The 22,902-nt window shown below is 44.8% G+C and overlaps 1 protein-coding gene and 1 non-coding gene across 2 annotated transcripts; both read right to left on the reverse strand.

Annotated features, from left to right (window-relative positions):
- Window positions 1-4,779: 4,779 nt before the first annotated feature.
- Window positions 4,780-14,168, reverse strand: atp5f1b (ATP synthase F1 subunit beta). The gene is made up of 10 exons (XM_085986493.1): window positions 14,042-14,168; window positions 11,231-11,413; window positions 10,875-11,049; window positions 9,670-9,791; window positions 8,955-9,139; window positions 8,203-8,361; window positions 7,634-7,756; window positions 7,236-7,448; window positions 5,236-5,437; window positions 4,780-5,016 (listed from the first exon to the last, which is right to left on the reverse strand). Exons 1-10 carry the CDS (start codon window positions 14,142-14,144, stop codon window positions 4,919-4,921), a joined length of 1,563 nt encoding a protein of 520 aa, XP_085842619.1. The 5' UTR covers window positions 14,145-14,168; the 3' UTR covers window positions 4,780-4,918.
- LOC147120489 (small nucleolar RNA SNORD59) lies at window positions 7,519-7,592 on the reverse strand. The gene has a single exon (XR_015078240.1). It is a non-coding gene; the product is annotated as a small nucleolar RNA SNORD59 (small nucleolar RNA).
- Window positions 14,169-22,902: the final 8,734 nt, after the last annotated feature.

Consider the following 22,902-nt stretch of genomic DNA (forward strand, 5'->3'; position numbering starts at 1 on the left):
ACCAGCCCTACTGCACCCACTGGGGACAGACTACGTAGGAGCAGATTAGGAAAAGACACTGTTGTTAAGTCTGTGTGTTATAGTGAGACTTACTACACAGACCACAAGAGTAAATTCAACAGGTCTTTACTGGTTGGAGGTCGGACTATACTGAATACAATATTATTACACTGTGCTTATATACCGGTGTGGTCACCACCGGTATTACGTATACAGCAGCCAAAGAAAGTAGTACCTTTCTTAAGGTGGACCAGGCTTAAGTTCTCTTAAGGTGGAACAGGTTACATACACCACAACTGTAAAGAGGGGAAGTACGGATTTGCACACGGGTGATTAGTTAATATTGTTGTTGTATATGTTTTCTGAATGTTGATAAATGTATTAATGGAATTTTGCTGATTTTGTGACGTCTTATTTCAACTTTGCGCTGTGACATGGCAAGCGAAATGGATGGAATGATGGGGATGTGGTCAGCAACTGGGATGTGGGGTAGAATTTACTTGAACCACAGTCTAATGAGGTGGTCACGGACTGCCCTTCCAAAAGGCCGATTGAGTGGCTGCCTCCTCCCTTGATGCTGTTCCTCCTCCTGAGGTGCTGTCGCTATGGCTGGGCCCTCATAACAGCCAAGTTGTGCAGCATACCACGACGAAAAGGGACACCCGCTCAGCCGAGTACTGGAAGGCGCCTCCCGAGCGGTCAAGGCAGCGGAATCTTGCTTGAGCACTCTGATGATGTTCCTGCTGGGCCCGCACCATGGGGAAGGCTGCTATCTTGGCAAAGCCATATGCACGCTCGCCCTGCTTCTCTCTGGTCATGGGGATGGAAATGTAGTCCCTTCTCCTTCTGTAGAGAGCCTCTGTGACCTCCCGGATACAACAATGGACGGCAAACTGTGAAATGTTAGATATGTCTCCTGCTGTGGACTGGAAGGATCCGCTGGCGTAGAAATTGAGGACAAGGGTAACCTTGACTGCCACTGAGAATCGTGGTGTTCCTGATCGAAGCCTCGAGGTCTGGCTGCAGAGGAGGTGGCAGAACTCTGTGAGCACCTCTTTGTTGAAGCGGAGCCAAGACACTGCTCCTAAGTTAAACTTATGTAGAAGTGCTTTTGGAATAGCCTGGGAGAGTAAGGCCTCCTATTGACAGCCCTGTTGGCCCTCCTCCCCCTGGCCATATTTTCCAATCTTTGTCTCTGCCTTGGACGTTGATGCTGGAGGTAGAGTGCCAATACAGCCCCCATTAACGTATCCAAGTGTAGGAGTTTGAAATCTCAGCACAATTAGACTGACAAATTTTTAGCAGCCAGAACCCTCCTGAAAGTAATAAACACTCACTTGACTGAAAACAGCCATTTCCCTATGTCAAACTGAGAAGGCAGCATTGATTGGCAACTAAAATGAAACCGGATGTCCACCCCTTTAAATACCACTCCTCTTCCTGTTGTTTATGCCAGGTGCTAGGGCAGGGGATGGCAGTCAATCTGGCCATCCTATACATGTTGACATCACAATCTGGCAGCCGCTAAATCCCAGGTGAATGTCGCCTGCGGCATTGGATTTGCCCAACAGGTGCTAACATACCAAATTTCCTTTATCGTTAGCTAGGGACTCTCTCTCTCAGGCAGTCCCTCGGAACCGAGGATGACTTGCTTCCACATTAAAAATGAGTTTGCAGGTGACTGATTAGTCCAATGCGGGCCCTAGTCTCTGTCACAGGTGGGGCAGATGGTGGTTGAAGGGGCGGGTGGGCGGGGTGCATGGGTTGACGTGCGCTCCTTGCGCTTGGCTTCCGGCGAAGAGACTCGAGGTGTTCGGCGCCTTCCCAGATGCTTCTCCTCCACTTTGTGCGGTCTTGGTCCAGGGATTCCCAGGCGTCGGTGGGGATGTTATACTTTTTCAAGGAGGCTTTGAGGGTGTACTACTAGTTATCCAATTAGAGACTTTCTACTTTTAGAGAGCAGTGCATACCACTAAATGCATCCAATTTATTAATGAACATCCTGTGGAGCTAAAAGCTTTGTATAAAAGTTTAGCTCAGCAATTTCTTCATTTCACTGGATCATTCCCTATCCTACTGATCTTATCTCTGTATGGTCCAAACAAAAAATGTCAAAGCCCCAAATACACCATCCTGCAGTTTTCATCCTAGTATGGAAATCACCAATTCATTATTTCAGTTCCTCAGAATTGCAGGACTCAGTCTTCTCTTCATCCCTAGGAGTACTTGGTCTTGTTTCAACCTTAGTGCCCTGCACCAGTTTTTGGCTAGACCCAATTGTGAATCAATTAATTGGAAAAGGTCCTGAAGAAGCAGCATATGTAGCAGCTGTTGCCAAGTGGCAGGCAGTGATTAGTGGGGTACGGCAGGGATCGGTACCAGGACCCCAGCTATTCACAATATATATTAATGATGATCTAGACAAGGGAACTAGATGTAATATCTCCAAGTCTGCAGATGACACAAAGCTGGGTGGGCGTGTGTGCTGTGAGGAGGATGCAGAGAAACTCCTGCATGATTTGGATAGGTTGGGTGATTGGGCAGATGCAGTATAATGTGGATAAATGCAAGGTTATCCACTTTAGTGGCAAAAACAGGAAGGCAGACTATTATCTGAACAGCAAATAGATTGGGAGAAGGGGAAGTGCAACAAGACCTGGGTGTTCTTCTGCACCAGTCGCTGAAGCATGCAGGTGCAGCAGGCTGTTAAAGCGGCAAATGGTATGTTGGTCTTCAGAGCCAGAGGGTTCGAGTACAGGAACAAGTAGGTCTTGCTGCAGCTGTACAGGGCCTTGGTGAGACCACACCTCAAGTATTGTGCAGTTTTGGTCACCTTATGAGGATGGATGTTCTTGCCATGGAGGGGGTGCAGCAAAGATTCACCAGACTGATACCTGGGATGGCAGGAATGACGTACGAGGGGGGGGGTTGGGTCAATTGGGCTTATACTCACTGGATTTTAGAAGAGAGGGGATCTTATTGAAACTTATAAAATTCTAACAGGACTAGACAGCAGGGTAGTCCAGAACCAGGGGTCACAGTCTAAGGGGTAAGCCATTTAGGACAGAGGAGGAATTTCTTCACCCAGAGAGCAGTGAACCTGTGGAATTCTCTACCACAGCAGGCAGTAGTGAGAAATTCATGAAATATGTTCAATAAGGAGTTATTTCTTAAGGCTAAAGGGATATGGGGAGAAAGCAGGGACAGGGTACTGAGTTTGGATGATCAGCTATGATCTCATTGAATGGCAGAGCAGGCTCGAGGGGCTGAATGGTCTACTTCTGCTCCTATGTTTCTAAGACACACTAGGGCAGCAAATCTATGAGAAAAGCTAATCTGCAAAAAAAAAAATTAAATGCTTGAAATTACAACTATCCCCGACAAAGCATTTACAACCAAAATATTAACCTTAGTGTTGGGCCTGCTGTGTACATTTTATTTTATGTTATGTACTAGTGTCAAGACAAACTAGCCAGCGTCCAGAGGCTTCACATAGCAAGTGATGGCAACTATCTGGAACAAAGTCTTGTGGCCAAAGCCAGAAGTTAAAAAGTTTAAATGTGTTCACACTGGTTGAAGATATTACCATCAAAGTCCTTTAGATAGGCATCTTAAACTGAATCTTACCTTTTCCTTGCAAGAGCTACACACTGCTTCCAGCAGCACTCATTAGTACAATCAATTCTTACCAAGCAACTAGCATTGATAAACAGCCAAACCAGCAGCAACAAAGGCTTTGCCAGCGAGTGCCTTGTTTAAGTTATTTTTGTCACTTGGAGAGCTGGGAATGTGACCAACACCAAAAATGCAGAGAAAACTATTGTTACTTGGGGGGGGGGGGGGGGGGGGGGGGGGGAGAACCAAGACCATAGCCTAAAGCAAGGCCTTGTATGCATGGTATGGATTTCCAAACATTATGTTTTCTCCAAGATAGTAGCATGTGAAGACTAAAGTGGGGAAGAATATATTCTATCCAAAGGCTTCACATTTCTATATGCACCTGGACTTCACTACCTTCATTCTACATTAACACAAGGTTGGTAGCAGTACAAGATAATTCCACATAATAGCTTTCTCAAAAGATATTCTTGCATTTCAAGACCCATCTTGATCTGCAGTACACTGGTATAGCCCTGTTCCATCTCTGGATCAGTTAAACAGTAGAACTTATTGATACCTTGCACCCCTGAAACTTGGGTCACCCAAAACTCTGCTGCCCATATCCTAACTCACACCTAGTCCCATTCATCCATCAACCTTGCGCTCACTGACCTACATTGGCTGCTGATCAAACACCTTTATTTTAAAATTCTCATCCTAGTTTCCAAATCCCTCCCCATCTCTAGCCCTTAGATATGTGCTTGTCCCAATTCTGGCCGCTTGCACATCCCCGATTTTAAACACTACCACTGGCAGCCGTGGCTTCAGCTGCCCAGGCCCCAAGTTCTGGAATTCCCTCCCTAAACCTCTCCTTTAAGACACTTCTTAAAAAACTTACCTCTGACCATTACTTGAAACAGATTTTTCTATGCAGTGATCATTTAGATCTCGGAAAATAAAAGTAAGGCCCTACTTAAGTTTAGGCCACTGAAACCAGAAATTGGCTATTTGCCGACATTTGTTAAAATTGATCTACCCTTGCAACAATAAAAATGTTTCTTGCATTTAACACCCAGAACTTTAAAGTATGGCAGTTGTCAAATTTAATGCTGCTATGTGGTGCAATTATACACCTTTTAAAAGATTCCATATTGGTCACTGAAAATTTCTCCAGCTATGTTCTGTATTGTAGATTCAGACAGAACTTTTATTTTTCATCTTCTGAAGTAGAAACATTAAATAACATCTTGATCTTTGTCATGAAGACAATACATCTGAAGACATTTCATACAAGTTACAATACAACCGGCCAACAATGTTAAGAGTGCTCTTCAGCCAACTTCTGAGCCTTGGCGACTGCTTCTTCAATAGGACCAACCATGTAGAAGGATTGCTCAGGCAAGTGGTCATATTCACCTGCAAAAAAGTGAATCAAATAAAGTGAGAAAAAGCTACAATGTATTTAGTACATAGTCTTTAACCAGTTGGCAACCTGAAAATTCATTTTAAATAAGTCCATATGCATGGTCACCCAAAACTCTGCTGCCCATATCCTAACTCGCACCTAGTCCCATTCACCCATCAACCCTGAGCTCGCTGTCCATATGCAAGAGGGAAAGAGTTACAAGAACTCACCTTGAAGGATCATCTGAAATCCCTTGATGGTCTCCTTGATAGGCACCAACTTTCCAAGATGACCAGTGAACACCTCAGCAACCTGGAAAGGCTGGGATAGGAAACGCTGGATCTTACGAGCACGGGCCACAGTCAGCCTGTCTTCTTCAGACAGTTCATCCATTCCCAGGATGGCGATGATATCCTGCAAAGACTTGTAGTCCTAAAAAACATTTAATGAGTGAATAGAAAGAAAAATAGCTCCATCATTTTTGGTCAAAAAAACAAATGGAATAGAAAGCACACATTATAACTAAATAAAGCTAGCAGGTTTAATTGCCAAAAGAATCCAGATGAAAGCAGTCTAAGACTTGCCAGTCTACAAATCCATTTCCTGATCTTTATTACAGGAAAAAGTCAACTGAAAACTTAAATTAGCACACCAGACTCAGGATGTGAAAAAAATTGCAGGCTAGAAGTTTTTTTATTTCCTATAAAATGTGAACAGAAGATGACCAGTGAACAACTTAGATCCTTAACTGATGGTAGCATTGAACCAATCATGCCAGATAATTCAGACCTAAAAGTCAAATTGCTGACTATTTTTGCCATTCAAATATAAATTCACAATAACTTTTTTAAAGCTAGTTTGAGAAAATTTACTGGAGACATTTGAAAGCAAAAAGGAAGATTCTAAGTCAGATATTAGCTATGCAACTGAAGTGATACCAGTCACAAATGGAAATGTACATGGCCAAACAGAACATTACCTGAATATAAAAGTAAAAACCAATTAGCTACACTCCACAACTGTCTTTCAAGAACTCAGCTAGTTTGGCCATCCTTTAGCACCATACAGCTAAATTAGTCAAAAGGTTTGCCTTTAGCATTAAAAATGGTACGGTTCTTTGCAGTTCACATCTTGTATCTTACAAATGTCAAATTTAGATAGGGTACCTATAATCTTATTTGGTAGATTACAAAGTGGATGTCCTGTGAATATCCACTTCATTGCAAACAAGCCACCCCCATCTAGATGACATCAGTGCCATCCTGGACCCAACAAAGCTAGCTCACTCCTTGAAATCACCATCTCTGCAGCATTGTGGTTCTCAAGTCCCATCTTGATTGGTCTCCTTACCCCCAACTCCTCGTTACAAGGGTCGCATCTTTCACTAGCCCTCCTTCAAGGTTTTGACCTACTGTCCTCTAAAGCTTAGAGTGAATTCACACAACGGGCCCGACTATTCTCCACTGACAAATTTGTTTTGACTACTTGAATAAAGTGTCTCACCAGGTACGACTGGGATCATCTGTGAAGCAGAAGGAAATCCCAAATTCCCTTTCTCCGCTTCAATATCGTCTCCAGGATCTCTTTTCTGCCCTACCCACATAACTCAGTTGCAAGGAACTCAAGAATTTGTCTCCAATTAAGACTATCTGCACAGATGCTGCATTGAACTGTTAACACGGGGTGAGATTTCATACATGTCAACACCCAGCTTTAACACTCCACCACACTAAATTTTCCAATGGTCACTGCACTGTCACAACTGCCTAACAAGTCAATGAACCAAAACTTCTTGCTGTTTAGCAATGGAAAGTCTCCAGCAGTCCATTCTTACCCTGTCAAACACTCTAGCCCACAATCCAATCTCCCCTCCAAGATACCCACTCAAGCAGTGTGCAACCTTGGTGCCTTGCTCAGCTAAGAGGATCTTCAAAGCCTACGTTCAATCTCTCAATTCTGCCACCTTACACCTCAAAAAACACCTAACTTTGTCCCTACTGCTCTGCCTCAAGAGAATCCAGACCCTTTTCAACTTTACAAATGCCTTTGTCTGGCCCCCCTGAGCTCTATCTAAACTCCAACTGATCAACATTTTGATTTATAATCCACTGGAACTTTTAACTTTTAAATGAAATCCATGGATTGAAAGATGATTACTATTTATACCATTAACACATTGCACCAGTGAAGTTTGTATTTTGTTTCTTCAAAGTTAAAAAGTCATAAAAACCTGTAGGATCTTCTGTACACCACGAGCCACATCATAGTGCTCATGTCCTACAATGTTGGGGTCCATAATACGTGAAGTGGAATCCAGCGGGTCTACAGCTGGATATATACCCAATTCAGCAATTGCACGTGACAGTACAGTCGTGGCATCCAAGTGGGCAAAGGTAGTAGCAGGTGCAGGGTCAGTCAAATCATCAGCTGGCACATAGATAGCCTGAAAAAAGAAAACTGAATCAATTTCTCTTTATAAAGCATTTTTTAAATATAAAAAAGTCTTTACAAAACCATCTCAGATTAACTATTTTGTGCTTCATGACATTCAGGAGAACGAAAGTCAATTTTGAATCATCATTGGCAATCAAGTTGAAAAATCAAGTGAACATTAGGTTTTACAGTTACCTGCACAGATGTAATTGATCCTTTCTTTGTGGTGGTGATGCGCTCTTGCATAGTACCCATGTCAGTGGCCAGGGTTGGCTGATAACCCACTGCCGAAGGAATACGCCCAAGCAGAGCAGATACCTGAAGGATCATAGGAGAATATTTGCAATCTTTGTTTAAAATACTATACAGGAAACTCTTGTTTAAACAGCATCTAAATATCCGGAATTCTCTATTAACCGGCAAAATTCATACTCCAAAAACAACGCCTCAGTAACCGGAAACGTTGCCGAGTCCGAGTCTCCCGAGGTGGCCAAGTTAGTCAGTGGGGGTAGTTCTCCAAACTGCCACTATGTGGCTTCTTGGCGCTGTCGGAAGTCCAATTACTGTATACTGCAAATTTCTTGATTTTTTAAAATTTTTGTTTGTTAAAAATAGCCTCGGTAGATAACCCTGAGTCATCTGGAATTTTTAATCGACCTGCAACATCCCGGTCCCATCGGTGCCGGATACCAAAGAGTTTCCTGTACAGGTTTTATGAAGCTGCTGTTGCACTCAAATTTACCTGTAATTAGAAACAAGCTTACCTCTGAACCAGCCTGTGTGAACCTAAAAATGTTGTCAATGAACAGCAGCACATCTTGGCCTTCTTGATCACGGAAGTACTCAGCAACAGTTAGTCCAGTCAATGCCACTCTAGCACGGGCACCAGGTGGCTCATTCATCTGACCATATACCAGTGCTACCTAAGAGGAGAGATTGAAATGAAGTCAGAGGGTATAAATGTCTATACCTACACCACTTATTAAAAAATTCAGAACCACAAAATGTACAACAGTTGACATTTTTTTCAGTGCCTAATTACAGAATTTTACAGCACAGAAACAGGCCATTCAGCCTAGCAGGTCTATGCCAATGTTTATGCTCTACATGAGCCCACCCCCCCCCCCCCCAACTTCATCGCACCCCATCAACATATCCTTGTTATTCCTTTCTCCCTCATGTACTTATCTAGCTTCCCCTTAAATACATCTATGCTACTTGCCTCAACCACTCCATGTGGTAGTGAGTTCTACATTCTCAGCACTTTGAAGTTTCTCCTGAATGCCTTATTGATTTTTTTTAGTAATTACATATGGTACCTAGTTTTAGACTCCCACATGGTCATGGCAGATATTTTACTACTTCATTGCGATTTTGAATATCTAGATTAAAAACCTTCAACGCATAGATCAGTTATCATGACCTGTTTCTAGCACCACTCGCTATTACAAGTACACACATTGTCACTGTTCTCATTAACAAAAGCCCTGAACTGTACAACATTTAACACTTTTACCTTCGAGGTTGCATCTTTCAGATTGATGACACCAGACTCAATCATTTCATGGTATAAATCATTGCCCTCACGGGTGCGCTCTCCTACTCCAGCAAACACAGAGTAGCCACCATGGGCCTTGGCAATATTGTTAATAAGTTCCATGATCAGTACGGTCTTACCGACACCAGCACCGCCAAAGAGACCTAAGCAGACATAAGTAGTAAGCTTTAGCCTACATTTACCACTGATCTGTGTCAAAATGCAAGCCAGAGTAATTTGCCTTGGTTGGAATGGTCTATTCTAAATTTTAAAATCTGCTTTGAATCAAATCCAATCTAAAACAAGATCAATTGTTCTAATCTAGTTAGCTGGTTCAGAAATCAGCTCTTTGGCTCAATACTCTTTAGCCACACTTACCACTGCATACAGTAGTACAGCTGCACAACTTCAAATCAGCCACAAGCCTCAACTACACATGGTTTGGGCAAGTAGATTTATAGTCAACAACCTTCATTAAAGCCAGTAATCTTTCATTTGGCATACTTGCCTCAGTGGTGTAAATATATGCAATTCAATCTCTCCCCCCTCCCCCACACAATTGTATTTAAGAGCAAGGCTTGTATTTTGAAAAGATTTGTTTTATAAAACAAGTACTACTTTATAAAAATATACATTTTGACCAATGAACATTAAATTGATGCTAAATTAAATGTCGTTTTCAGGCCATACTTACCAATTTTGCCACCCTTGACGTAAGGAGCCAACAGATCTACAACTTTGATGCCAGTCACCAAGATCTCCTGCTCAACACTCATCTCCACAAATTCAGGAGCTTCAGCATGAATTGCAGCATATCTAGGCATGAATAAGGTTCATGAAACTCCACACATTGAATCAAAAACAATAAACCACTACAAATCAATGAGTGGATGCCAACCAATGCTCCCTCTCATTTTGTTTTGGGCAGCAGCTTGGATTTAAAAGGGTTGGGGACTTCATGTTCTTTTCCAGAGATTGGGCGATCCAGTATTGCAGCTTTTGATGGGGAAAAACATCGTAGCTCTGTACATTTCCATTTGTAGGGTTGGTCATAGCCAAGGGCATAAAAGCATCTTTTGTAACTAAGCTGGTCAAGGATAAGCAAATTATCTGCACGGTGCATTCTCTCACACCAGCTATTTATAATGGTGGGTGAATTTCCTGCCGCAGTCACAAATACATCATGGCTTGTTTCAGAAGTTACTGGTCAAACATTACTCACTGACCGGCCTTAGGCAAGTCTAGAATTTATCCTTCAACATTAATTTATGCCAATGAGCCCAGTTTTCAGCAGGCTAGCAAGTCCAAAAAGATAAAGACTTGAGATAAAGATGGTACCAATGACTAACCGAAGTCAGTCACTCCAGACCGCGTCAGATACAGGGTTTGTCAAATTATTTTCCACATTTGTTGCATTTATCCAGTGGTACAGCCAAAATTCTATCACAATGCAAGTTCAGTTTCTAGATCTGTCTTCCCAATGAAATATGAACCTGGTCAATAAAAGCAGCAAAGGCGAAAAATCAGACTAGAATGCCCGATGTTCAATTTTAATTATGTGCTGTGTTCCAATTTCAGCCAGGATGGGATGGGAAGAATTAAATAGCCTCCATTCCTACTTCCAATCAATCAATATCCAGTGACCACAGATGGAAAATGCATAGCAAGTATTAGTTAAGGTCAGTATTGGGATTAGCTAGGGTGGTTCCTTCCTGGATTTAGAATTCATAGAACACCATATTCCTTTTCTAATTAAGCTATTCACCAGGTTGTGTAAAAGCCATACAATGGGGAGACAAATACCCAACACTTGGTCCTCACAGATCTAGTTTCACTTTGAAAGTGCAATACTTGAGAATTGTATAAAGCAAACTTTAGTCTAAACAGTATCACACTTACTGTTTGGTGGTGATTGGTCCCCTCTCATCAATGGGCACACCAATGACATTCATGATTCTGCCAAGAGTTTCTGGCCCAACTGGAATCCTGATAGGAGCACCAGTGTCCATAACTTGCTGCCCACGTACTAACCCTTCAGTACCATCCATAGCAATTGTACGGACTGTGCTCTCACCTATACAGATTTAAGTTTTAGTTAGTCTCAACTGTAGGAAAGAAAAAATATAAATCTAATTCTTTACATTTCTTTCTCAGATATTAGTTGGTCTACAGACATTTCAGAAGAACGAAAGTCTTTTTGATGTCTCATCATTGAATTCTCATTTGAAAATAAGGCTAAATCAAACTCTGCTCACCAAGATGCTGGGCAACCTCCAGCACAAGCCTGCTCTCACGACCCGCCACTTCCAGAGCATTCAGGATTGGAGGAAGCCCTTCGTCAAACTGGACATCCACAACAGCACCAATGACTGCAACAATTCGACCTTTCGCCAAACCTTCCTTGGCAGAAGGATTTGTTTGAGCGACATAGTTCCGCCCTGCAATGGGAAATTAAATACAGGTTAACATTTGAAATAAGCTTCTTCAGCCATCTATTCCAGTAATGAATATTAATATATTCAGATTTCAGTAGCAACCCATCTTCTGGATATGCAAAAGTAGGTCATGAAATCTTAATTTTGAACTCAATTATCAACACAAGCTTAAGCACCAGTTTAGTCTTCCACATAAACATAGTATCCACATTCAATGTGAAAGCCCCATCAAACTGAACTTTAGAATGGCTACAACTGCCTAAAGGACTCAGAACTGAATGACTGGATGAGTGTTTCACATCACAATTTGGTTATGTCATTAACTTAAAATCTAACTGCAGTACACTTTCAAAGATAAAAAAAGTTCCTATATTAGTTTTAGATCCCAGGTCAAGCTTATAGCAGTGTGGCCAAAGGTGCACTGTATACAAAAGCAGCAGCACAATTCCCTAACTTTTTATGAAAGTTCATTAGAAAATGACTACCACATTCTCAGATAAAAACAGAAAATGCTGGAAATACTCAGCAAGTTGGGGAGTATCTGTAGAGAAAGTTAAGATTTCAAGTTGATGACCTCAGTTCTGATGAAATGTTAACACTCTCTCTCGACAGTTGCTCCCTAACCTGCTGAGCAGTTCCAGCATTTTCGGTTTTATTTCAGATTTCCAGCATCTGCAGTATTTTGCTTTAGTACCCAAATCTCATTTACATAGATTTTAACAATTAATGGTTATTGGTGAGGTTTATTGTTGCAGTGTAGGATGCAAGCAATAGAGAAAGAATCTTCCTATTCTCAGCACACACCATCAGCATGAAACACTCCAAGATTAGGTAAAGAGCTCCCTCCACTTTGCCCTATTAACATGCTTTCACCTCAACCTCAGAATTAAAACTCCCCTATGATGAAGTGTACCTCTAACTCCAGCTTCAAAGCATTAGCTTCTCTAGCACTACTGTAAATTTCATTCTGGTCTCTGGACAAGACTGGCAATTCAATTGTTGTGCTGCAGGTTGCTACCACTAGGAATTAGGTTGAGACTGTCCAAACTTAGCAGCAGCAAGGCTTCAGTTCGAGTGTGTGACTGGATTGGAATCCAAAACTGCAAGGGCAGTTGGTATACCAACATTGCACCTATGATTTCAATTGCCAATATTTTGAACATCAGAATTCATGCAGGCTTTATCAAAAGGTGTGCACAGAAACAATGCAGATAAGAGAGAAACCAATAAATTATAGACCCGTTACATAAACCGCCAGGTGTACCATTTAGTTTATATTGTCTCTCCTCATCCTTCCAAAATGCATCACTTCACACTTCTCTGCATTAAAATTGCATCTGCCATGCATGTGCCCATTTCACCAGTCTGTCTACAACCTTCTGCAGTCTGTTACTAGTCTCCTCACTGTTTACTACATTTCCAAGTATTGTGTCACCTACAAACGTTGAAATTATGCGCTGGATACCTAGGCCCCTGGCATCAAAAAGTGCAGTGGTCCGAACACCGACCCCTGGGGAACACCACTGTATACTTCCCTCCAGTCTGAAAAACTGGTCACCACTACTCTCTGCTTTCTGTCCCTTTGCCAATTTTGTAACCACACTGCCAGTGTCCCTTTAATCCCATGGGCTTTAATTTTGCTAATAAGACTTCAGAGCAACTACCAAGAACATTAACTCGCACCAGACCCATCCCAGCTCTCCACCCAGAATGCAGTTGGTTGCTCCTTGCCATGATGTGCCCCGTTTGGCTGACAGTTATTGGTTGGGCTTGATTTCTTCTGCTGTCCTGGAGCAGTTAATCAAGCTAACAATGACGACTGCTCACGCTCTCCATACAATGTTGCTAGTATTTCCATGGTGTTGAAGTCCAGCATTTTCACGTGTCAACAATTTAGCAGATAATACTCAAAAAACACTTGCACTCTGCATTTCATCTTACCATTCCACCAACACACAACAAAGTTTAAGTACTCATGCATATGCCGTGCGAATGTGTGTCAAGATTATCTGCCCAACAACGGTGTTACTCATTTTTTATTTACTAATCAAAAATGCAATTGCCGCTTACAGCGAACTATTGAACACTGCGGATAAAGAACCGCGAGCAGCAGTTCGAATGTGCTGTGAAATTAGGCCCACGATTGTGCAGAGCTGCAATCAACTTTCAAGGTGAGAGGCCCAAACCAGAGAGGTGAAGTTGAAGGACATCCGGCTAGCCGAGCTCCCGTCAGTTAAAAAATGTAAACCGGCGGGTCCTAACAAACAGAACATAAAGCCAGCGGCTGGCTCGGGATTAAATGCCGCCGCTCCCCCCCGCCCAAAGCCTCGGATGTGCGAGAGGAGGAAGTGGCAGCTCCCGCTCGCTAGGCCCCAGACCTGTGCTCGGAGGACGGGAAAAGGTCAAAGGGAGCACGGCTGCTAGCTACCCCCAGATCGGCTCATTAACTCAACAACGCGGCTTCCGAGCGAGGGGGGAGGGGGTTTAGACCCAGGAAAAGCGGGGGGGGGGGGGGGGCGGGCAGATAAGGAAACCAGAGGCCTGCGTCTGGCGGTTTTGCCTCTCGGCGCCAGCAGGAAACTCGGCGCCAATGCAAGCATAGAAGCAAAATAGTGAAGCCGCGATACCTACGTGAATATAATGCACCGGGAGCTGCCGCCGGCTGTACGGAGTTGAGGACAGGCCGGAGGGCCTGCACTACGCCCCTGCTGCACCGTCCAACTGCTCCCAACATGGCGACAAGGACGAGCGGCAGGAGGCAGCCTTATATATAGACATTAGCGTGCCAGTGCGCGTGCGCAAGCGCTGCATTCTGGGCCGTGTGGTCCGTTTGACGGACATCTGCGGAGAAAGCGTCGCAAAGCGGACTACAACTCCCATAAGAGGGCGATAGCAAAATACTGCAGATGTTGGAAATCCGAAATAACAACAGAAAATGCTGGAAAAACTCAGCAGGTCAGGCAACATCCGTGGAGAGAAATTTGAGTTGACGTTTCGGGTCAAATCCTTCTTCAAAACTGGAAAGAAAAGAAAATAGATCGAAGGCAGGGCTGCGATCGGACAAAAGAATAAAAGAAACAAAAGAAGTAAAAGAGACAATAAAAGGTATCCGAAGCTAGACGAGATGGTAATAGGCTGAGATTAGGTGTAAAGTGTACTGGCAGGACAAGAGATAGCTGCCAGGTGTGAGAGAGAAACAAAAGGAAAGGAGGGGGGGAAAAGGAGTGGAAAAATTACAAGAAAAAATGTAATAGGGGCCGAGGTTATGATCTGAAATTGTTGCCATGGGTACCCGCATGGGTCATAGCTATGCCTGCCTTTTCGTGGGCTATGTGGAACAATCTTTGTTCCAGTCCTACTCGGGTCCCCTCCCTCACCTCTTTTTCCGATACATTGATGACTGTATCGGTGCCGTTTCCTGCTCTCGCCCTGAACTTGACAATTTCATTCACTTTGCCTCCAATTTCCACCCTTCCCTCACCTTCACATGGTCCATCTCTGACTCTTCCCTTCCCTTCCTCGACTTCTCCGTCTCCATCTCTGGGGATAGGTTATCGACCAATATTCACTACAAGCCCACTGACTCCCACAGCTACCTGGACTACAGTTCCTCCCACCCCGCTTCCTGTAAGGACTCTATTCCATTCTCCCAGTTTCTCCGCCTCCGCCGTATCTGCTCCAACGATGCCACCTTCCACACCAGTGCTTCAGACATGTCTTCCTTTTTCCGCAACCGAGGATTCCCCTCTACCGTGGTTGACACTGCCCTCGACTGTGTCAGTTCTATCTCCCGCACTTCTGCCCTCACCCCTGCCCCTCCCTCCCAGAACCACAATAGGGTTCCCCTTGTCCTCACCTTTCACCCCACCAGCCTCCACATTCAACGGATCATCCTCCGGCATTTCCGCTACCTCCAAAGTGATCCCACCACCAAAAGTATCTTCCCCTCCCCTCCCCTTTCAGCATTCCGTAGGGACCGCTCCCTCCGAGACACCCTAGTCGACTCCTCTATCACCCCAAACAGCCCTTTCCCTTCGCCTGGCACCTTCCCGTGCAAGCGCAGGAGGTGTAACACCTGCCCCTATACCTCCCCCCTTCCCACTGTCCAGGGCCCCAAACACCCCTTCCAGATGAAACAGCGATTTACTTGTACTTCTCGCAATCTAGTATACTGTATTCGCTGCTCACGATGCGGTCTCCTCTACATTAGGGAGACCAAACGCAGATTGGGTGACCACTTTGCGGAACACCTCCGTTCAGTCCGTAAGGGTGACCCCGAGCTTGCGGTCGCCTGTCATTTTAATTCACCGCTCCATTCCCACTCGGACCTCACCGTCCTTGGCCTCTTGTGTTGTTCCACGGAAGCTCAACGTAAACTCGAGGAACAGCACCTCATCTTCCGATTAGGCACTCTGCAGCCTTCCGGACTCAATATCGAGTTCAACAATTTCAGATCATAACCTCGGCCCCTATTACATTTTTTCTTGTAATTTTTCCACTCCTTTCCCCCCCCCCCCCCTTTCCTTTTGTTTCTCTCTCACACCTGGCAGCCATCTCTTGCCCTGCCAGTACACTTTACACCTAATCTCAGCCTATTACCATCTCGTCTAGCTTCGAATACCTTTTATTGTCTCTTTTACTTCTTTTGTTTCTTTCACTTCTTTTGTCCGATCGCAGCCCTGCCTTCGATCTATTTTCTTTTCTTTCCAGTTTTGAAGAAGGGTTCGACCTGAAACGTCAACTCAAATTTCTCTCCACGGATGTTGCCTGACCTGCTGAGTTTTCCCAGCATTTTCTGTTGTTATTTCCCATAAGAGGGCGCTCAGTGGCCCTTGGGCCGTGCTGAAATAGACACATCTTATGCTGTGCAGGTTGCTAAGCTTCAGAAAGCGGGTGAGCCTGTCTGAAAACAGCTTAGGGGGATCCAACAATCTTTGGTGTCAGCGTTGTCTCAGGGGAAGCTCTCTCAGCTCTGAGTCAGAAGGTCGTGGGTTCATAGTACCATTTAGAAACTAGGCTGGCACTTCTGTACAGTACAGCCGTCGTTAGGATGAGACATTGAACTGAGTCCCTGCCTGCTCTCTCAGGTGGACGTTAAAGATCCCATTGCTGGTGTCCCGGCCAACATTTATTCTTAACCAACACCTAAAACATTTATTTCATTACTGACTCTTCTTCATGTGGCAATTGCCAATTAAAAGTCAACCATTTTAAAGGGGCACAAACAATAAAGACTGTAACTTAAAACAAATAAAAAGGAACCTTAACAAATCAAATTGAAATTCCATTTCCAATGGAGATGATGCACTCCAGTCCCCCTGGTGCCCACCAGTCGCGGAAGGCCTCGAGCGTGCCGGCGGACACCGCGTGCTCCATCTCCAGGGCCACCCGGGGGCGAACGTGGCCACGGAAGAGAGGCAGGCAGTCGGGCCGAACGACCCCTCGACCGCCCACTGCCTGGATCTGTTTGTGGCCACCTTGGCCAGGCCCAGGAGCAGTCCCACGAGGAAGTCCTCTGACTTGCCCGCTCCCCCCAGCTCCAGGTGACCAAAGATCAGGAGTGTGGGACTGGAGTGCAACCATAAATCGAGGAGTAGCCCCTTCAAATAATGGAAGAGGGGCTGCAACCTCACACGTTCTATGTATATGTGGAATATCATTGCTGTTATGGGATTCTGTGGGACACAAAAAAGCTGCTGTTTCCAGCATTATAGTGACTACACTTCAAAAGTACTTCATTGGTTATATGGCTTATTGGGACGTCCTGAGGTCATGAATTGTGCAATATAAATGCAAGTTATTTTACAAAGTTTTGAATAAACTAGTGCAGATCACCTGTGGCGTAGCCTCATGGTTTGTGCTTTGACCCTGATCTTTGTATCTGTCTCATTATCCTTCATCATGTTTGTCTCTGTGTTTCCTGCACCTTTTTCTGTCTCCCTGATCCTTCTTGTGCCCCCAATTTCTTTCTTTGTTGCTTGTTTCCATGCAATCAATGTACTGCTAATCAACTGCATCTGGTGGAAAACATCAGAGATGTTTCAATGATTGGTTCAGCCAGCCACCAAGCAATCCAGTCATTGTTAAATTTCATAGCAAAATACTTGGGATGCTGGAAATCTGAAATAACAATAGAAAATGCTGGAAACACTCAGCAGGTCAGGCAGCATCGAGGAGAGAGAAACAGAGTTAACGTTTCGGGTCGCGGACCCTTCGTCGACGAGTCCTGTGTGTTTCCAGCTTTTTCTGTTGTTATTGTTAAATTGAAACTGGGCACTAATGAGCAGGGCCACTGGTTTATTGGGACTGAATAAATCTGAAATTTTTGCCAGTATTTTAGAGATTAAGTTCTGTAATTCCATCCATTTTTTTGTTGCGAAAACTGTAAATCGACAACAACAGCTTGTATTTATATCATGCATTAAACATAATAAACCGTCCCAAGGCGCTTCACAGGAGCGTTATAAAACAACATTTGACACCGAGCCACATGAGGAGATATTAAGGTAGATGAAGAGATAGGTTTGAAGGAGCATCTCAAAGGAGGAAAGAGAGGTAGAGAGGTGGAGACATTTAGGGAGGGAATTCCAGAGCTTAGGGCCTAGGCAGCTGAAGGCACGGCCATCAATGGTGGAGTGATTAAAATCGGAGATGCTCAAGAGGCCAGAATTAGAGGAGTGCAGATATCTCGGAAGGTTTGTTGGGCTGGAGGAGATTACAGAGGGGTGAGGCTTTAGAGGGATTTGAAAACAAGGATGAGCATTTTAAAATTGACGCGTTGCTTAACCAGGAGCCAATGTAGGTCAGCAAGCACAGGGTGATGGGTGAACAGGAATTGGTGCGAGTTAGGACATGACCAGCAGAGTTTTGGATGGCCTCAAGTTTACAGGCGGTAGAAGGTCGGCCAGGAGCGCGTTGGAATAGTCAAGTCTAGAGGTAACAAAGGCATGGATGAGGGTTTCAGCAGCAGATGAGCTGAGGCAGGGGTGGAATCGAGCGACATTCCGGAGATGGAAATAGGCAGTCTTAGTGATGGCATGGATATGTGGTTGGAAGCTCATATTGGGCTCAAATATGACAACAAGGTTGTGAACGGTCTGGTTCAGCCTCAGACAGTTGCCAGGGAGAGGGATGGAGTCGGTGGCTAGGGAACGGATTTTGTGGTGGGGACTGAAGACTGCTTTGGTCTTCCCAATACTTAGTTGGAGGAAATTTCTGCTCATCCAGAACTGGATGTTGGACACGTAGTCTGACAATTTAGAGAGAGTGGCGGGGTCGAGAGAGGTGGTGCTGAGGTAGAGCTGGGTGTCGTCAGCGTACAAGTCTTTTACATGTAGAAACTGATGCTGTGTTTTTGGATGATGTCACCGTAGGGCAGCATGTAGATGAGAAATAGGAGGGGGCCTAGGATAGATCCTTAGGGGCACGAGAGGTAACTGTTCTGGAGTGGGAAGTGACGCCATTGCAGGTGATGCTCTGGCTACGATTAGATAGATATCAATGGAACCAGGTGAGTACAGTCCCATCCAGCTGGACAGCGGTGCAGATGCGTTGGAGGAGGATGGTGAGGCCAACCGTGTCAAAGGCAATCAGTGAATATGTTCATTAACAAGATCAATGATTTACAGGAAAAGTCAGCATAAAATGTGTAGTGGGGATGTACGCAGAAGGTAGCAAATGTAACCCCACTATTTAAGAAAGGAGGGAGAGAGAAAACGGAACTACAGACCAGTTATCCTGACATCAGTAGTAGGGAAAATGCTAGAATCTATTATTAAGGATGTGGTAACAGGGCACTTAGAAAATAATAATAGGATTGGGCAGAGCCAACACGGATTTATGAAAGGGAAATTGTGTTTGACGAATCTGTTAGAGTTTTTTGAGGTTGTAACTAGCAGAATAGATAAGGGGGAACCAGTGGATGTGGTGTATTTGGATTTTCAGAAGGCATTCGATAAGGTGCCACACAAGAGGTTATTAAACAAAATGAGGGCTCATTCGATTGGGGTAATGTACTAGGATGGATTGAGGATTGGTTAATGGACAGAAAACAGCGAGTGGGAATAAACGGGTCATTTTTGGGTTGGCAGGCTGTAACTAGTGGGGTACTGCAAGGATCAGAGCTTGGGCCTCAGCTATTCACAATCTACATCAACAATTTGGATGAGGGGACCAAATGTAATACAGTATATCCAAGTTTGTGGATGATACAAAGCTGGGTGAGAGTGTAAGTTGTGAGGAGGATGCAAGGAGGCTTCAAGGGGATATAGACAGGCTAAGTGAGTGGGCAAGAACATGGCAAATGGAATATAATGTGGAGAAATGTGAAGTTATCCACTTTGGTAGGACAAATAGAAAAGCAGAGTATTTTTTAAATGGTGAGAGATTGGGAAATGTTGGTGTTCAGCGGGACCTGGGTGTCCTTGTACACAAATCACTGAAAGTTAACATGCAGGTATAGCAAGCAATTAGGAAAGCAAATGGTATGTTGGCCTTTATTACAAGAGGATTTGAGTATGAGAGTAAAGACATATTACTGCAATTATATAGGGCCCTGGTGAGACCACACCTGGAGTACTGTATACAGTTTTGGTCTCCTTACCTGAGGAAGGATATACTTGCCATAGAGTGAGTGCAATGAAGGTTCACCAGACTGATTCTTGGGATGGGGGATTGTCCTATGAAGACAGATTGAGTAGACTAGGCCTATATTCTCTAGAGTTTAGAAGAATGAGAGGTGATCTCATTGAAACATACAAAATTCTTACAGGGCTTGGGGATAGTGCAGGAATGTTGAGATGAGGTAGAAGATCAGCCATGATCTTATTGAATGGCGGAGCAGGCTCGAAGGGCCAAATGGCCTACTCCTGCTCCTATTTCTTCTGTTCTTATAGCTGGTAGCTGTGAGAGACAAATTAGTCATTGTACAAATGGTATTTGCCACTAAATGAGCATTGCAAAATGTTGGTTTATTTTTCATTTTTTCTCCCTTTTCTGTCAATTTTCTCCCTCCTTCCTTTCTTGAAGGCTCCTTGCTACTGTATAGCTCCACTAGCACTGGTCACTCTCCCATACTCCCTTTAAGTGGCCATCCTTCATGTATGAGCCGCAATGCTGAGTATCAGCAAGATATTTAATCGTGGAACATTATGTGAGCTCAATCCTCTTCTCACCTGATGTTCAAACATGCACACTTCCAGTCGGGATCACTACAGCAATCAAGACAGGAATCCTGGCCAATTTTCCCAATTAGGCACCTTGGGGTCAATTGCAGCAGACCTAGGGGGAAAAATTGGGTTGGTTAGCGCCTCCCGTTAGTGCCTCCAGGGGGCGCAAACGGGGCGCTAGGAACTTAGCGCCCGAGCACGGCAATTTTAGCGCTTCTCGCAAAATTGACCAGTCATTTTGCGGCGGCACTAAACACTACCGCCACAATCTCCTGCGCCCGCAGATCGTGACATCAGTCAAGCGTGCAACGCCCCGGTAGCCCCCCAGACCAGATATTGAGTCGCGCCCCCTGCCTTAGCGCCTGCCGCTAGGAACGACAGGTAGCGGGGAATGTTTTCAAGTTGAGAAGGGGCTGGGGGAGGGCTATTTAAAGGCGGGCGCTTCCTGCCTTTTCTTGTCGGCAAAATTTTTGGTTTTAATGCTGTCCTAAGGAGTTTTGGCCCTCAGCACCACTTTTGAGGCTCTTTCCCTGGGCCTATCCATTAGTGCTTCCAACACAATTGCTTTTGAGATCTCTCCAGGCCAAGATTCAAGGCTGCAATGAGCAGGGTGTGGCTGGCCAGCAAGATGGCCCCTCCCCTTTAAGAACTGGACGGCGCCAGTCGGTCTGGCTTCCATGGTAATTGGCATCGCCTGAGCTTCGGTAGCGTTCTGAGGTAACGCCTCGCTCCCTGACGTTTGTGCCTTAAGAGAGGTGTGTAGCGCCTGATTTAGCACTCAAATCACCTCCAAGGGCAATAAAGACGAATTTTGCAGTCAGAGGCGATAATTAGCGCTGGGCGCTATACTTTGCGTCCAGCCGATATTAGCGCCCCAAAATGGGCGATACCAAATTTTTCCCCCCTACTGTCTTAACAGCGCCTGAAGCAGTATAAAAGGAGCCTCTCAGCTGCAGGTCACTGGGTCTGAGGATATTTAGCTTGCCAGGAGAGTTTCCAGCTTCCAGATTGTTACTTCTACACTTTTGGTGTCTTAAAACCTATTAGTAAGCTTTCTCTACTTGCTTTAGGTGCCATTCTTGCTTCTTTGTTCTGTATGGAGCAAGACTTGGAGGAAGTGGAGCAGCAGCAGCCTCAAAAACAGCTAGTATCTTTTTTTATTTGTTCATGGGATGTGGGTGTCGCTGGCAAGGCCAGAATTTACTGCCCATCCCTAATTGCCCTTGAGAAGGTGGTGGCGAGCCACCTTCTTGAACCGCTGCAGTCCATGTAGTGAAAGTACTTCCACAGTGCTGTTACAGAGAGTCCCAGGATTTTGAACCAACGACAATGGCAATATATTTCCAAGTCAGGATGGTGTGTGACTTGGAGGGGAACTTGCCGGTGGTGGTGTTCCCATGTGCCTGCTGCCCTTGTCCTTCTAGGTGATAGATGTCGCGGGATTGGGAGGTGCTGCCGAAGAAGCATTGGCAAGCTGCTGCAGTGCATCTTATAGATGGTACACACTGCAGCCACGGTGCGCCGGTGGTGGAGGGAGTGAATGTTTAAGGTGGTGGATGGGGTGCCAATCAAGCGGGCTGCTTTGTCCTGTATGATGTCGAGCTTCTTGAGTGTTGTTGGAGCTGCACTCATCCAGGCCAGTGGAGAGTATTCCATCAAACTCCTGACTTATGCCTTGTAGATGGTGGAAAGGCTTTGGGGAGTCAGGAGGTAAGACCCTCACTGCAGAATACCCAGCCTCAGACCTGCTCTTGTAGCCACAGTATTTATGTGGCTGGTCCAGTTAAGTTTCTGGTCAATAGTGACCTCTAGGATGTTGGTGGGGGATTCGACTGTTGAATGTCAAAAGGCGGTGGTTAGGCACTCTCTTGTTGGAGATGGTCATTACTTGGCATGTGTGGGGCGCAAATGTTACTTGCCACTTATCAGCCCAAGCCTGAATGTCGTCCAAGTCTTGCTGCATACGGGCACGGACTGCTTCATTATCTGAGGAGTTGCGAATGGAACTGAACACTGTGCAATCATCAGCGAGCATTTCCACTTCTGACCCAATGATGGAGGGAAGGTCATTGATGAAGCAGCTGAAGATAGTTGGGACCCTACGACACTGCCTTGAGGAACTCCTGCAGCGATGTCCTAGGGCTGAGATGATTGGCCTCCAACAACCACAACCATTTACCTTTGTGCTAGGTATGACTCCAGCCAGTGAAGAGTTTTCCCCCTGATTCCCATTGAATTCAATTTTTCAGGGCTCCTTGATGTCAAGGGCAGTCACTCTCACCTCACCTCTGAAATTCAGCTCTTTTGTCCATGTTTGAACCAAGG

Source organism: Somniosus microcephalus, chromosome 4 (assembly GCF_052327205.1).
Source record: "Somniosus microcephalus isolate GS21.2 chromosome 4, FLI_Smic_1.0, whole genome shotgun sequence".
Classification (NCBI taxonomy): Eukaryota; Metazoa; Chordata; class Chondrichthyes; order Squaliformes; family Somniosidae; genus Somniosus; species Somniosus microcephalus.